The 16,225-nt window shown below is 38.7% G+C and overlaps 1 protein-coding gene across 4 annotated transcripts in view; it reads left to right on the top strand.

The window, feature by feature from the left end:
* The window catches only part of FAM135B (family with sequence similarity 135 member B), a 211,795-nt gene that overhangs the window by 120,163 nt on the left and 75,407 nt on the right, over positions 1-16,225 (top strand). For all 4 annotated transcript variants that reach the window (XM_068672707.1, XM_068672704.1, XM_068672706.1 and 1 more), the window contains 3 exons: positions 6,852-6,991; positions 12,442-12,512; positions 14,278-14,451. In XM_068672707.1, the coding sequence (XP_068528808.1) occupies positions 6,852-6,991; positions 12,442-12,512; positions 14,278-14,451 (385 nt within the window). The remainder of the gene's footprint in view (positions 1-6,851; positions 6,992-12,441; positions 12,513-14,277; positions 14,452-16,225) is intronic.

Below are 16,225 nucleotides of genomic sequence, written 5' to 3'. Positions count from 1 at the left end.
TTTGGTTATATTTTGCAGTACAGTTCTTAGGTTCTAGCAAGACAGCATACTGTTCATTCGAGGAATGTCCACATGCCTTAATGTTCACTAAAAATAGCAAAACTAGCATGGCCTACAAGCATTTAAGAAGTTTGGCATCAGTAGAAGAAATCAGATGACACAGAAACTTAGAAGTTAGTATCTGAACACATATTTGGTGGGGACTCTAAACAGGCATTATATCTCATCTGATGTTACTGGGAATTTCATATGAAATGAGTAAGAACAAGAGAAAGTGTGTCTGGACAGGAGAGGGTAATCAGCAACTAGGTAGTTTTTGGTTATGTTTCTGATAGTACTAACCAGGAAGACATGTGCAATAAAAATCTCTCAGATTGCAGGGAGGTGGGCTACAGCTAGTCCAAACTGAGATCTTAAAGACTTTACTACGTACACCCATCTATAGCCACCCTCCCCATTCAGCTGCGTGAGAAGACTGTGTGACTGCTGCTAATCCGCTTCAGGGCAAGGGCAATGAGCTCAGCTTAAATTGCCTTCTACTGCGATGTACCAGGAGATGACTTTCCACTCGAGAAGATTAGGAAAGATCACATGAACCAGTGACACAGCTTAGCTGTGTGGGTAGTAACATAAGGTTTGTGGGTAGGAAGGTGTTGATGCTCACAGCTCTTTCTCGAGTGAGAATGCCTTTCATCTGTCTGTGCACGAGTGACCTGGGAGAATGAATCTATCTGCTTCTGAAGGTATATGAGATTTACTTGTGTGGGAAACCAAATATAGAGGCTATGGTATGTGTCTTGTAGCTCTGAATTAATCTGAAATACAAATGCTTTGGCGTGCACTATTATTCATAATGAAGTACTTACAGTAAAGCTCTGTTTACAACTACAACAGCTTGGTTTGCCCATGTTATTGAAGAGTATCTCATTAAATCAAAGCTTAGCAGAACCCTGAATTTCCATTTATTTGAGCAGCAATGTAATAATACTTCATTCCTCCGATAGAAAGAGAGATTCAAGAAGTTTCCAGCTACTGAATGATTATCTTGTTTCCAGTGCTATAGCTGTAAAGAGGATAGTTTTGAAGTTAGATTTGTTTTCCATAAGGACTTTTTTTCCCTGACTGTATAATAACTTTCTGTTCATTTTAGACCTCTCGCTCAAAGCTCAGTAAACAGCAGAGAGAATTCTGGAGAAAGCAGGATGTAAACCTGAAGTCATCTTTCAAAAAGGCCATCCACGCTGATGCTCCCTGGAGTAGTAATTTTATGTTTAGAAAAGAAATATGATTTTATTCTCTTCCCTGTGTAGGGGATAGGAAGTGATGTAACATCTCCAGCAGCAGAGTGCCAAGACTGAGTCGCCATGCTTCCTGCTTCCTTACTTTGAAAAAGTAATCATTTATCTTACTTCTCTGGGCTGAAGAACAGAGGACAAAGTCAGGGTGAATCCTATCTCTGATCTTTGTCAAGCCCTGAAGGTGAAGTGTACCAGAAGCAGAGGTAATGGAGGATTATGAGTATGGCGATTTCCCCTTGTAATTCTCAGCAAAGCTGTAGCAGTCAAGTCCTACAAGATTAATAGAAAAGTTGTATGGGAGAAAATGTGCTTTGAAGGAGGTTTTAATGTATTTTGCTTGGAGAACACAGCTTTTTCACATTTCATTTATGTCTCATGGTCCTTGTTATGTAGGGTAATCTGACATTATTTAAGGTTATTCTTAGCAAAGTATTCAAAAAATAAAAAGGGGATAAAAAAAAAAAAAGCCAAGGATCTAATTTCAAGGCTTTCTCTGTGCTTCTGGTATCCAATGGAAGCAGAGTTTAAAATAATGCAAAGTGATTTAGTGATGATCATCTGAGCTGTGTATGGTCTCTGTAGCATTATGAGTAAGAACTGTTTCCTTTCTAATAGTTGGTTTTTATTCAAAAACTGTCTAAAATATACTGTCTTTTAGCCTCAGCTCCCATGGCTTTGAAGGTACCCTTATATCATCACTTAGTGCAAGAATTTGAGTTAGGAGCTGTGTGGTTAGGCATTTATTTGTTTTTAAGCCTTGATGTACTAAATACAAACGGAACTCCAATATTTTGGCATCCCTGCCTATGGCACGGGGTTTGGAGTTAGATGATCTTTAAAGTCCCTTCCAGCCCAAACCATGCTATGATTCTATCATTTCTTAAAGATCATATTATACTTAAGTTCCTAAACAAATCTGGGTCACAGGCAGGGATGCCTACTACCATGAAAAGGTTTGTAGCTTAATATTTATTCCAGTTTTCTTTGGCAGTTATAGACATCAGAAGGAAGAACAATTGAAAATATAATTATGGAAATAATTTAGCTGTTGAGATAGGAGCATGCTAATCACTTACATGCCAAACAGAATGTAGAGGAGTTAAAAACTGGTCAACCATATTGCTAGCAAATAGCAAAGATCCACATGACTTAAGTGGCTCTGGGGGAATCATTCATCATCAAGTCTCTGCTGCACCAAGATCTTGCCAGTTAAAAGTCTGTCCTTGACAGAAATCAGAGGTTGATATATGCACGTGTCATTGCCATTGTTGATTTTGCCAAGGTGAGTTTTATGTTTGTTTGCTCGAGGAAATGTTGCTGTAGAACAGCTCTGAAGCCTCTCAAACCATTTTTAGAGAGGTAAAAATAATAATAATAATAATAAAGTGAGTACATGATGGTTAGAATAAGGGAGATTTAAATGAAGGGAGATAACAGAGAAATGATGGGAGTAGAGGAAGGAGGTTAGAAAGGCTGAGTTAGTATAGCTGGAGATGACAGCTGGGATAACTGGCCAGTGAAGTTTTGGGAGTTAGTCTATCTGGTATATGCACTAGGATCTTGGAAAGGTTGAAAGAGCAGTTCTGATTTGCAGAATACTGTCATGATCTTTAACTATTTTTCCCCAGTAACATTTTCTTTTCCCCATATGAACATCTGCTATCCAAAGGTGTAGGGATAAGATCAGGGAAGCCAAGGCACAGACGGAACTGAACTTGGCAAGGGATGCAATGAACCATGCATTTCAGGGTCCTAAGAAAACTGGCTGATATTGTTGCAAGCCACTCCCCAGCATATTTGAAAATTTATGACAGTCAGGTGAAGTCCCCAGTGACTGGAAAAAGGGAAGCATGACTCCCATCATTAAAAAAGGTAGAAAGGAGGGAAAGGAGGACCCAGGGAACTACAGACCGGTGAGCCTCACCTATGGCCTGGCAATATCATGGAACAGATCATCCTGTAGGCAATGTTAAGGCACTTGCAGACAAGGAGGTGATCTGAGACAGCCTTCATGGTTTCAGCAAAGGTAAGTTGTGCCTGACCAATCTGGTGGCTTTCTGTGATGGGGCGACTGCATCGGTTGTCAAGGGAAGACCAGCTGATGTCACTGGGAGAAGAACTCATTGAGAGCAGCCCTGTGGAGAAGGACTTGGGGGTTCTGGTAGATGAAAAATTCGACATGAGCCAGCACTGTGCACTTGAAACCCAGAAGGCCAACTGCATCCTGGGCTGCATCAACAGAGGAGTGGGCAGCAGGGGAGAGGGGTGATTGTGCCCCTCTGTTCTGCCCTTGTGAGGCACAAACAGAGGGGCTTGTTAGGCACAAAAGTTGATTTCATTATCAACAACCACAGAGTACGTCAAATTATACCTACTCTTAGGAGGCAAAGACATAGTTAAGTGAGATTTGATCTGATCTCACATATTGCTGTAGGGAACTATGGTTCCTGATTGTGTTCGTCATGTCCTGGTGCTCTTTGTGGAAGATGTTAAAACAGATTTTTCTATCCATTGCTTCTGCTTTCCTATAACATCCATATTTATACACTCTGAGATGTTATGAAAAACTAATTTGTTTTATACAGGCTTTTTCATGCCTACCATAGATAGCCCTTACTTCAAGTTCCTTTCTTTTTTAAAATGCCATTACTTAGAAGTCTGCAAAGGGATTGTTAGGGGTGGTATTAGGATGGCAATATATTTCCAGTGGAAGGAGTAGAAAGAGAAGGAGATGCATCAACAGACTTTTCTCATTCCCTTAAATGAACAGCAGTGCAGGACAGCTGTCCTCTTCATGCTTAAGATAGTTCCTACAGCCCTGAGAGCTCTTTCCAGGTGTTTTGAAGGCTTTTTCGACCCAAAGAAGATAACCATTAAATGAAATAGGCTTACGACTAGCTTAAGAAACACTCGAAGTGTCACAAATACATCTCCTAATGAGGAAATTTAGCAAAAGCACAGGTCAATACAGTCTTACCTCTGGCAGTTTCCACACACTACATCCATCTTCCTTGGACTGCACATGAGTGGTGAGCAGTGCAGGCACATCCTAGAGCTGTTGGGGTAACTGAGGTTTTGCTAGAAAGGGGGAGTCTTTGAAGCTTTGCTCTCCTGCCACCCTATGCTTTGTGCCAGAGGAGTGTGTGCACAGGTGTACATCTGCTACTTCTTCTGCCAGCAACCAGCTCTAAAGAACGTCAGCCGTGCAAACGCCAACCTTCCTGCCACGGTGTCTGCTAGCAGACAAGTTTGTGGGTTTCAAAAGACAGGGCTGTCAGAAGGCATCCCAGGAAGAAGGAGAAATCTGTAAAAGTTCCCAGGATGATGACAAGGTTTTTGTGGAGCAGGCTAAAGAAGCGCCTGTCTGGCATGGGTACCACTTTGTGAGTGGAAGAAGCTGAAGCAGAGCGGCGCAGCCGACTTGCTGCCTGCACAACAAAGCACAAGGTGCGTGAGTGAGTCCTGCTGCCTGACGAGCGGCGTCTGCGGGGATGTTGTCATCCCCTCTGCTCTGAGGGGCAGGACGCCTGCATTGCCATCAGCATTGCTGAGATGTCTTCGTGCTGCTGAGCTCTCCTCTGAGGGATCTCCTGCCACAGCCTTATGTCATCCTTCAGGAGGTGGAGAAGCAGGCGGCGGCCGTTGAAGCAGGCAGGGATGGGTTTTGCTTAGGGGATGATCAGGCACTCATCTGCTGCAGTTCTCTGCCAGATCTCTGCAAAGCTATATCTGTGTTCTTAAAACTAAGCAATTTTTGGCCCTGTAGTATACCCACACGCACGGATTTGAGACATCCCTAAGCGTAGTAGCTTGTCTTTGATTTCGACCTTCCCAACAAGAGAAATGACTCTTTGTGCCACCTTGCAACTCCAGCTCCTAAAGCAATTACACACTAGCAGTGGTCTGTGCAGGAGTGCATTTGAAAAGTAAATGACATTAAACTTTCCATCTTAGAAGAGTACCAGTATATCAATATCCAAATCAAATAACATAAAGCTCCCTTTGTCTGCCAGATAGGAATAAGAATGCATTATACCCCTAATATGATTTTTGCAGTGTCTCTAATATGATGAGATTTAAATTAAAATAAATATGACTGCATGCTTTGAAGAGCTAATCAGGCTGAAACGTTCTAGCCTAACGGGTGTAGCACAAGGAAATAAATGTGCATTTATCTAGGCTGTCTGGACTTATGCGGAGCTATTGTGAAGGATATGAGCTGGGAAGACAACAGCAGAGTGAAACACAGGCTGATCTTGGGTGTGCTTGGTAAAAGTCAGTGACAGGAAAATGATTTGAATGTAGTTTATATCGATAGACCTATGGTCCTGGTCCTGCTAGTTAATTAGCACAAGTACTATCATTTTCTAATCAACTCATTTGTTCTCCTCCTTCCCCCTCTTTTTTTTTTTTTTTTTTTTCAAGAAGGTGCTTCTTTGTCTGGAACTATTCCAGTTCCAACAGACAGGTGCCACAAAAGCTAATCATTATAATTCATTATTATGACAATTGTTGTCCCAGGACCTTTAGTACTTTTTTTTTTTTTTTAAATCCTCTCCCTTTTTTTTTCCATCCTAAATAAATGTTCCCTCTGGAAATCTTTAGTCCTTTGTCAGTATCAACTCACCAACTTCTGATTGCAAGTTATGTATTCAGCAGCTCTACAAGTTATGCAGCAGTAGCTTTAGCACAGCAGAACAGACCTGTCCTGATTTGAAGCTCTTGACAAACCAGCAGTCCCCAAGACTTCTTGACCTGGTCTTTTATCCTACCTGAGCTCAAAACAATTCTGCAAAGACCCAAATTCCCGGAAGTACCTCCTGAAAAACTGTTATTCTTTTTAAAAATCATGTACTTGCTGGCTTTCTGATGAAGATCACAGATCTTTCTCTCTTTGAAGGACTGATACCAGTACACCTTTTTTAAGCACACCTCATCAGGAGAGTTCCAAAATACCATTTGCTAAAGGATTACATTTCAAAAGCTTAGGTCGCTATGGAGCTGAATGCTGGAAAAAAAAAAAAAAAAAAGGTAAAGCTGGCTCTGAATACATTTTGGAAGTTGTTTTTGCTCAGGGGCAATGGAAGTAGAATTAGCAAGTGATTCAGATTAAAAGCCAAGACTCCATTTGAAAGTACCTCACTCGGGTGCCCAATTGCTCATTAAATGGTCACACAGGTATTGCAGACTCCTCTGGAAGGAACTCATTGTAGTAAGTGTTGCCTACAATGTAGTTTTGTACAGCTAGGCAAGCCAAGCTCTGTTCCTGTCAGTGACAGAAGATTTAATAAGCAGTGGGCTTCAGGTGAAAATCTGTTTCATTCTAAAGCATGCACCTTTTTCTGTTGGATGAACAACATCTGTTTTCTTTAAGTGTCATGCTTGGGAACCTGCAATCCACAACAACAACCTGCTTCATTAACATTAATTATTGATAATGCAAGTGTTTAATTAGAAGTGCTAATACAACTGGCCTAGATAATCATGAAGTGTAGGAGAGAAAATAGTCTCCCTGCAGAAATCACACTGGTAGTCTGTCTGTGTTTTGTGCAGGTGATTCCAGCCTTTGCTCGGCCTGCGTGCATGAAAACAACGTTTACAGCAGAATATTTCAGATTTTGTACAGGAACGAAGAGATCATTCTTAATGAAACAATGAACTTCAGAGTACACCTGCTTCTGGATGGCGAAAGGGTGAGTTGTCTTGGGATACCCATAAAAAACAGGAGGGTTGGGATTGCTCTTACCTAACTTTTAGGTGTCCATCACACAATACTTCCATATGAGATGTAACCGTGGGGTTCCTGTGTTGTCACAGGTCAATATTAACTGAGGGAGGTAATGGCAAGGCTTATCTGACCTCTCATCAGTATCTGCCTTAGAAGGAGATCCTGTATTTATCATTATCTCTGTTGATGAGGGTGCATGAGGTCATTTGTTCAGATGTGAATGCCAACACAGAAAACATCTGCATTAGGTCAGACCCTATGCACTGCATCTATCATGACGAGTAGTCCACACCCTGGCTTCCCAGTGGAGTAACTTTTTGACATACTCCAGTACATCAGTACTAGTGCAGCCAGTGTGAATCAAATGTTATGCGTTGAACTTGGATTTGGGGCCAGAGATACTTGTCTGTCCTTCACTTTGTAACTTCACATTTGAGCATGAAGAGATTTGTAATTTATGTTTTGACTTATTTCAACCCAAACATACCTGGGTTATATCTAGATCTAAATTGAAACAGCTGGAGAACCTAATTTAAGCTCATTTCAAATGCTTCCCTTCCCCTCCCGCTTTTATTTTATTTTTTTTTTTTTTTACATGCAGTTTGATCAATTTATTCCTCCCTAGAACTGTTGTTTTGTGCTCATAGGAAAAAATACTAAGTGCAAGGTTATTAATATTCGTTAGAAAAATGTTCCAACATGCTTAATTGAATATTAATTTTATCCTTCCACAGTGGAACATCTTTGATTAAATATCCCTCCCCTCAAATTACAGCGGTTTCCGCTGTGTTGAGCAGGGATGATTTCTGATGATTTTTGCATTAATATTCAGAAAGCTATGCACCTCACAAAATGAAAGAAATAATCCCATGATATTCCTTGCAGCTAAAACTTGTCCTGACTCATGCACTGTGCCCATCACACCTTTATATAGGAGGTTCCTTGGGAAAAGAACACCTGCCCAATTCTGTACTTACAGAGTGGTTTTACAAAGGGAAAGCTCCATTATCTCTGTGTGATGAAGTTGCTTTGGCTTTTCAAGGGTGTAGAACAAGAGGATAAACAGCTTTGTTCACCCAAAATGCATTTCTGAAGGTATTAAAAAGAGTCAAATGCAAAAATTAAAGGTTTATAAAACTTCTTGCATTTAGCAGGTTCGCACAATTCACTTATGATTAATGCTCCCAGTTCTCTGTTTTCTGCTGTTATATCTTGTCCTCTGTGACTGTAAAAAATCATCATAAATATGGGGAAAAGCAAATTGTGTCACTTAACAGGGCACCCTGCTCAGAATAAAAGCTATTATATTTTCAGTTACTGTTCAGAGATGGTATTGCATGTCTATCACATAATGTCGGATGCAATTCCTGCAACTGGGCTTTGGAGAAATACCTTGAGTTCAGCAAAGCCATTTGAATATTGTCTCTGTTCATCACTTCTTAACTTATTTAACACACAGAGTATGCCAGCCCTATGTGTTCCTGTTGTGTTCTATGGTGGCGTTTTTGGTTGAGAGGCGTGAGTCTGTTTGCTGCTTTCTCTGTAAATGGGCAAGGCTGTTAGGTTGGGTAACGGGAGTGTTGGGTTTATAGGCTCCTTGTAGTTTCTGCTGCCAGAGCTGGCATATTCAAATATTACATCAAGGGAGCAGTATGCTTTCTCCTCATGGTGCTAGGGTAGTTCTGTAGATGAGATAGGCTCAGTACAAAAAAAGAAAAAAAAGAAAAAAAAAAAAAAAGAATTGCAGTGTGCATGTTCAGACTAGATTGTTTTCTTTTTTCTTTTTTTTTTTTTTTTTGGTGTTATATGGAAGAAGCCTCAATTATCCATCTAGAAGTCACACTGAGCATACCTTTCACCATATAAATGGTTCTTTAAAACTCTGACATTTATTAGATGCCTTTTTCTGTATTATCCCAGAATGCAGCATTCCTTGAATTCATAGGAAACAATATTGCAGGGCTGAGGCAGCCTTTAGTGTTACAAAGTCTAATTTATTTTCATAAGCTTTTGCTTTCATTCCTATTAAAGAAGGAGCACTGCCTTTTTCATCAAGCAGTAAAACAGGTAACTTGTCTCCTTGCTTGCTGGCTCCATTTGGGGACAATTTAGCAGCTGGGAGAGGACAGGGTGAGGCATGCTGGGATATAATGGTATATTAGATTTTGTACTTTACAGAGAAATTTAAGTGAGATGGGACAGCCAGATGATTCAGTCTGACATCCTGGCTAAACTGTTAAATATTATGGTAGTACATCACAAGGATGCTGGAAACTTCAGTTACAACTTTTATTGCAGCTCTTAGAAACTAAACCAAAAAAAAAGTAAACGTAAACCTGAAAACTTAGAAATAAAAACTGAAATGATGCCTTTGATTCCAGACTGGTTCAGCAGAAATATGAGTATTTTGGTTTCTATATGTTCTTTCTTGCATAAACTACATCTACTTTTATATGCAAATACTTTTTATTGAACAGATTCCAAACAGTGTTTAATAAAATGCATCTCCCTATCAGTTCTTTCCGTTGGTGAGAGAGGCAGAGGCTAGAAACCAGCCTGATTTCTGGACAGTGCTTTCTGGAGAATTTTGTGTGCTCACAGCCAAATATGGTGTTTTTGGCACAAGCTAAGGGCCAAGGTAGGAACACTGGGGAAAATATAGGCCCATCCCAACGATGAGGAACTTCCCACAAGACACAAGATGGTGTTACAAGAAAGTACAGAGTAATATAAAACTTATGCAAACAAGGAAGAATTAATCAAATCTGAAAGAACAAAATTAATTTATTTCAGCCTTACTTGATTTAGTGGGGGGGGGGGCAGGGGAGGCTGGGGAAATGCACGTACTTATTTCAAAGAAAGCTTTCAAAATCTCTCTTCAGAACTGTCTTATTTCATTTTTGACTGGACACGAGATCAGCATGTGAAACATTTCACAGAGGTCAGATGTTCTGAATTTTCCTTACTTTTATTTAGTTATATGGAATATTAGGGAAAATAATAATATTCCTTCTTTCATACGAATGTATTTCTACAAATAAAGATCTTTATCTCCTCTTTCATGAGTTGTGATTTCAATCATTACTATTGCTGAGAAGTTGAAGAACTTTTTAAAAAACATCAGAAGACCCTTCATAGCTTCTCTGGAAGGACCACTTCCTGGCTTAGACAGTCAAACATGAATTATATTTCAGAGATTTGTTTTCAAGCTGATTTCTTGAGTAGGTTCATTTAAAACTTTACATCTTTTCTTCAGGGAAAAAAAAATCTGTTTTTTTATCACACTGTTGGGCAATTACCATTTGTAAATAACTGTGAAAAACACCATAATAGTCCCAGTAGTGCTTAAAGGAGCAACCAATATTTCATTTAAGGACAATATTATTGCATACAGAAGACTGACAAATAAATGATAGAAATCTCAAAGTCTCTTCAGTGTGAGTTATGGAAAGGCCATTTCATTTTCTCTCCTGTAAAGGATCTTATATACTTTTGTTCTAATATGTGAAGAAAAGTAAAACACAGTGAAGTCTAGCAAGAATCAAAGCTGTATATTAACTTGTGTCATGTAATTTTTGCATGTAGCTGTTATGTCTGAGGGTTGGATTAACTTCTAGATAGGCTGTGTTTGTGGAGAGCTTTAGATACTCAACTCATGCATAAACCTTTAAATGCTATTTTCTCATGAAGATTCCAGTATAGAACCACAGTCCAGTTTTCTCTTGCTTTATTATATACATCTCCAATATATAAAGAAAAACATGCGATCTCTCTAGTGACAACTGTGACATGATTTTATATGGGTTCTTACACTGTGCTGTGAAGTCTAATTTCAATCCACTTGTGGGACTAAATATACCCTATTGTACAGTTGCACAGTAATGCTTGATCCTGTGCAGCTGTGAATACCTCTCAGATACCTGTTCATTGCCTCAGCCTGTTTTGGGCTAGTGTCACTAGCCTTCTGTCTCTGAAGCTATTGAACTTGTTTAAACTCAAGCTAATTTCAGTGACAGTTGCAGGTGCTCAGCAGTACTTAGGCACAGACCCAAAATTTCAACCCTCTGTTGGCAGATGAGGTTTGCTTTGTCTGATGCTCTATACTTGAGATTAATTCCTAGTTTAAATTCAGTCTGTAGCTTCAATAATGATTATTTCTTTTGCAACTGCCAGCAACTGTGATTTTTAGTGACAACAGCTCATTAAAAAGGAAAAAGTCTTTTTTTGCTGAAAGACATACTTCCAGATGTTTTGAGACAAACACAAAAGAGAAGGCACATTTTCAGTAAACAGAGGCTGGAATTTTCTTCTCACATCTCAGTGCCTGTGATCATGCTAGAAGAAACACCATATTACTTTGGAAGGGTCTACATTTTACATTGATTTTTTCAACAAAGTACAACCAGTCCTTGGCTCTAATTTTTCTTGCTTCCACAGAAAAAGGCACACTGCAGATGGAGTTTCAGCTTTGGGAAATGTAACTAAACATGTTCTAAGCTATGTATTTTGTGGATCCTACCTGTTAGAGTGGGTTAGATGCCTCTGATATTGTCTTCAGTATATTTTTTGTATATTATATTAAGAGGGTGCTAATGTGCTGGAAAAAGTAGTCAATTTTTCCTAATTTAAGCCATTTAAAATTTGAATATATCAAGAGCAAAGTATTTGTCCATGCTCCATCTGTTGTCAATGGAAAGAGACAGGCACAAACAAATCAATTATCCTTTGTAGATGTGAGCTTCAAAATGGGTCATCTCACTGCATGTGTGTACTTGTTGCTTTCCCCTGACAAAAGACCGAATCTAGATGTCTCACCTTACTTTTTTTGTGCCTAAATTAGGGTAAAAATATGTCTCTGTACTACTTGATCCCCAGTGTGCAATTCTGCTTTTCCACCTATGTTCCCATATTTTTCCAGTGTACTATGGTGCACAGCAAAGGATACTTATACTCACAGAAAAGGAGTATTTTGATAATTGAGTGATTTTCTGTTCACATTTCCATTTATGTTGATAGTAACAATTTTTTATTTTATTTTTATTCTACTAAACATACATTGCCGTGGAAGAAAAGACATCCCAAAAGAATAAAACACAGTTTTGGGCAGCTTAATCACTCTTCCACTCTAATTTAGTTATTTCCTTAGGTTATAGTTACTTCAGCTGTGCCAAGCTGGTAGTGTTTTCCAATGTTGACTTCTCCAGGTTAGTGTAATGAACTGACAGCTGTCCTCATGTGCTGTCTCACAAAATCCAATCCAATATTTCACTGACCCTAAGAGAAGGATAATCTTGTTGGTGGGATCTGTTGGATGAAGGTACCAGTGAGTCAATTTATTAGGAAAAATCATCCTCCTTTGTCTTCACTATTGTAGGTGCCAATTTATAAAGATAACTTTGCCTTTCTCTTTTGTAGGTGGAAGATGCATTGAGTGAGGCAGACTTTCAGCTCAAGTTGGACCTGCACTTTACTGATAGTGAACAACAGTAAGTGCTGTTTTAAAGCTCAGTTGGTAATGCAGGGTTTATTCAATTGGGAAATGACTTTGATGAAGTGAGTCCTTTTGAAAAAGGATGTCTTTGATATGTCTTTCCTTTTCCTTAGTGTTGAAGTCCTTCTGTTTCTCATCTCTATTTGAAAAGTGTGTCTCACACTCCTCTATTAATGAACAACATTTTTTCTCTTTTAAGTGTGAGTTTTAAGTGTTGCTCTATCTCTACTGTTATTGAAGTCAAAGGAAATATCATCACTGACTTCCATGTGAAAGGGGCTGCTGTTCAGGAAAGCATTTATCTCAGGAGACAACTAAAGGCTGAAGATATGTGTATGAGCATGTTGAGTGCTTTTCTTGTGAGAGAAAACCAAAGCGGTCTTGATATTTTAGGAGGAAAAAGTCTTCCCATTGACTTTGATCTCTTCCCACTGCATTTGATTCCAAAATCTTGGTGAAATGGAAATAGCATCTGTTCCTGAGACATAGCAGTAAGTGTAATCCTAGACCTTATTCAACCTTGCTGAATCATAGAAAAGGCTTCTGATGACTTCAGAAGCTGTGTTTCATGTGTTTTTATTCATATCCAGAAGCATCTTAACAAATTTCTAGGCATGTGTTTCCTTTATCTTCAAGACACAAGTGAAACCTTGTTCACAAAAGCAGGTGGGACTGGACCATCAGTCACCAGCTGAGAGAAGAAACATAAATGAAAGCCAAAAATAAAAAAGAAATGCAACTTTCACATTATTGCGAAATTGTGGCGTAAAGCATACATTTCATTTCTGTTATCATTTGAATGATTAATCTGGTTTACTTTAAACAAAAGCAGTGGTATTTATAGAAAAGTATTCTGCAAACCTCACTGAAACATTGCTTGGGACGACACCATACTCAACCAAGACATTATAGCTTTTCTTAGCTCTGGAAAGCAATTGACTTACATCAGAAGTGTCTTTAATGCTGTAAAATAATTCTTTTTTTTTTTTTAGGAATGACTTGCACTTTGGGAGGATGTAGTTAGGCATGGTCTCAGATCTACATCTCATTCTTATGCTTTACAGATGTCTTGGATGTCATATGGCTGACTGCACACTAGGAAAGCTGTTCTAGGATAGTTATAATCAACAATGAAATGAAAGCATTAGGTTTTATTTACTGAAAATAGAAGAAGCTAGTGCTAATTGTATAATTTCTCTGCAGTTACTTAACCTACTCCTTTGCCTGACCTCTTGCAAAAAGTTTTCCAGAAGATCAGCTATCTAGAAAGATACTCTGAATATGTTCAGTGCTCTGACACAGGACTGCTTTTACCTCTCACAGATTGCCTAAGGAAAAATAGATTGGTTGTACACTAAAAATCACAATTAGTGATCTTTTCTAGCTATGAACATTCAAGCAAGCTGAGCACTTTGCTAACTGAATATCACTTGGTTATTTATTAGTTCTTGATGATTCCAGAACTAGTATATAGGTGGACAACAAGGGTGATCACAAAGGGAAATTGGATCTGCATTATCTATCTCTTTTGTTCCTTATATTTTTACTTATGTCTAGTGTAAATACAAATTTAATAAATATAAATAATAAGTACAATTCAAGGTACTCATCAGTTATGTAAGCTCTCTTGAAGCTGTGAATGTTACCAGGCAGTGATAAAAATTCAGCTCAAGCCACCTCCCAGACTGCTGCTTGTATCACGTTATAGGCTGTGACAACTCAAGCTTTCACTAATCCTTGTAAACCTCTTTCTCTTCCAGGCTGAGAGATGTTCCAGCCATTCCCATGATCAGCAGCCGTACACTGTGTCTTCACTTCCACCCCCGGAGAGGTCTGCACCACCATGTTCCTGTCATGTTTGACTATTTTCACCTGTCAGTGATATCCGTCACTGTGCATGCGTCACTGGTAGCATTACACCAGCCTCTGATCAGGTAAAGGACACAGAAATGTCTCATGAAAGGCAGAGGAGATCCCTCTTCTGAATACATTTCCTTATTGTATAAGAGAAGCAGAGATCATAATTTAATTTCAGTTGTTTTTTTTTTTTTGTTATGGGCTAGGATTCTGGAGACTGGATCCAGCCTCTGACACGGGTTCCTTTCTTTGATAAGACACTAAGGGCCTGACCAAAAAACAGCAGTCTGCAGAATTTCAGGGAGACTTGATCTCTCTAATCCCCATCTGTAACAAGAGAATGGTGAAATTTCTTGCCTCCTCCTTGTCTGTCTTTCATCTTTAGTCCAAAAGCACATAAGAACATTAATATATATTTTTTTTCTGTTGTTTTGTAAAGCATTTTAGACAGTAAGTCTCTAATCTCATTTCTGACCTCTGGGTATTAGCATAATTCATAACATGGCTGGAAGGAAGCATGCATGAGTCAATACTGGATAAGCCTCTGTTGATTTTTTCCCTTGTAGCATCATCTGATTTAACCATGGAGCAGTGTAATACTAACTGCCATGGGGCCTAGGTGTGATTTATGTTATCTGATTCGTAAGGACATGAAAATAATTCAGAACTCCTTCAAATAAAACAGGACTGGAGGTCAATATCCTCTAATATTTAGAACAGGCAAGGGGAAGCAAAGGTCTTTCTGGTAATTTACTTTCTGTCCAATCTTGTCATCACATGAGATAAAGAGTGCTGAAAGGGAGGGAACTCCTTGGGTCCTGGAACAAAATGCAGTGTTCAGTGTTGTTCAGATCCTTTTACTCTGGCAAGGCCTTGCTGTTTACCAAGCCTACATTGAGTTTGACAAATACTGAGTGACAACCACTGTGTGAGAAAGAAAAGACAATTCTCTAGACTCTCTTCTTTTCTTAGATTTCCTATTTTGACTTAATATATCTTTTCTTCAGTTCTTCATTTGTATAAATGTATGGTGCCATTCAATGAATTAAGACTGTAAGAGTTTGAGTAGTGACAGAGATGTGAGTTTATTAGTACCTCAGACTGCAAAATCTGTCTTTCCTTCCTCCACTGAGATGCAGGTAACTGCTGTTGTGACTTTCCTGCTATGTAGATTTTTAAAATAGTGAATTAAATTGTAGCAGACTACTCCTAACCAGATCTTTCTGCTCAGATAATTTATCCATTGTTCTACTATACAAAAGGGTGGAAGAGCAATAGTTATCAGGCTTAATGACTGTTTTCAGTGCTTTGTTATCCTCTAATGAATGGGGTTTCAGAGAGTTGTTACTGCTATTACACATAAATTGCATAATGAGCAACTGTTCCAGATTATTATAGCTTTCAAAATATGATTTTGTGGACATTTATGAAATATACAATATTTTTACTTAGTGTAACAAAATGAAGATTTTTGACAACACAATGCAGAGTTTCATTTTCTTAAGCCAGTAAAATCATTTTGAAGTGTCTTGTTAAATTTTCAAAACCCGAAGAGTATCATGTGTTCTCTAAATATAAACCAAGGTGAACAGTATAAAAGAAATGTCAGTGCCAAACATCCTGAAACAAAACCAACCCACAAAAACCTACTTGCTTTTCTCTCATCTCAGAGATCACTTGTTTAGCACTGGTCAATGGGATTTACTGGGAACATGAAAAAAATGTAAAAGCACATCTTTATTTTGTAGCACAACAGAGCCCAAATGATCAGAAAGCCTTTCTGACACATTGTAAAAATAAATAAATAAATAAAATAAATGCATGAGTGTTACATTAGGTGGGAAATATATA

The sequence above is a fragment of the Anas acuta genome, chromosome 2 (assembly GCF_963932015.1).
Source record: "Anas acuta chromosome 2, bAnaAcu1.1, whole genome shotgun sequence".
Lineage (NCBI taxonomy): Eukaryota > Metazoa > Chordata > Aves > Anseriformes > Anatidae > Anas > Anas acuta.
Note: the sequence above shows the minus strand (reverse complement) of the source record. Positions and strands in the feature narration are given on the sequence as shown.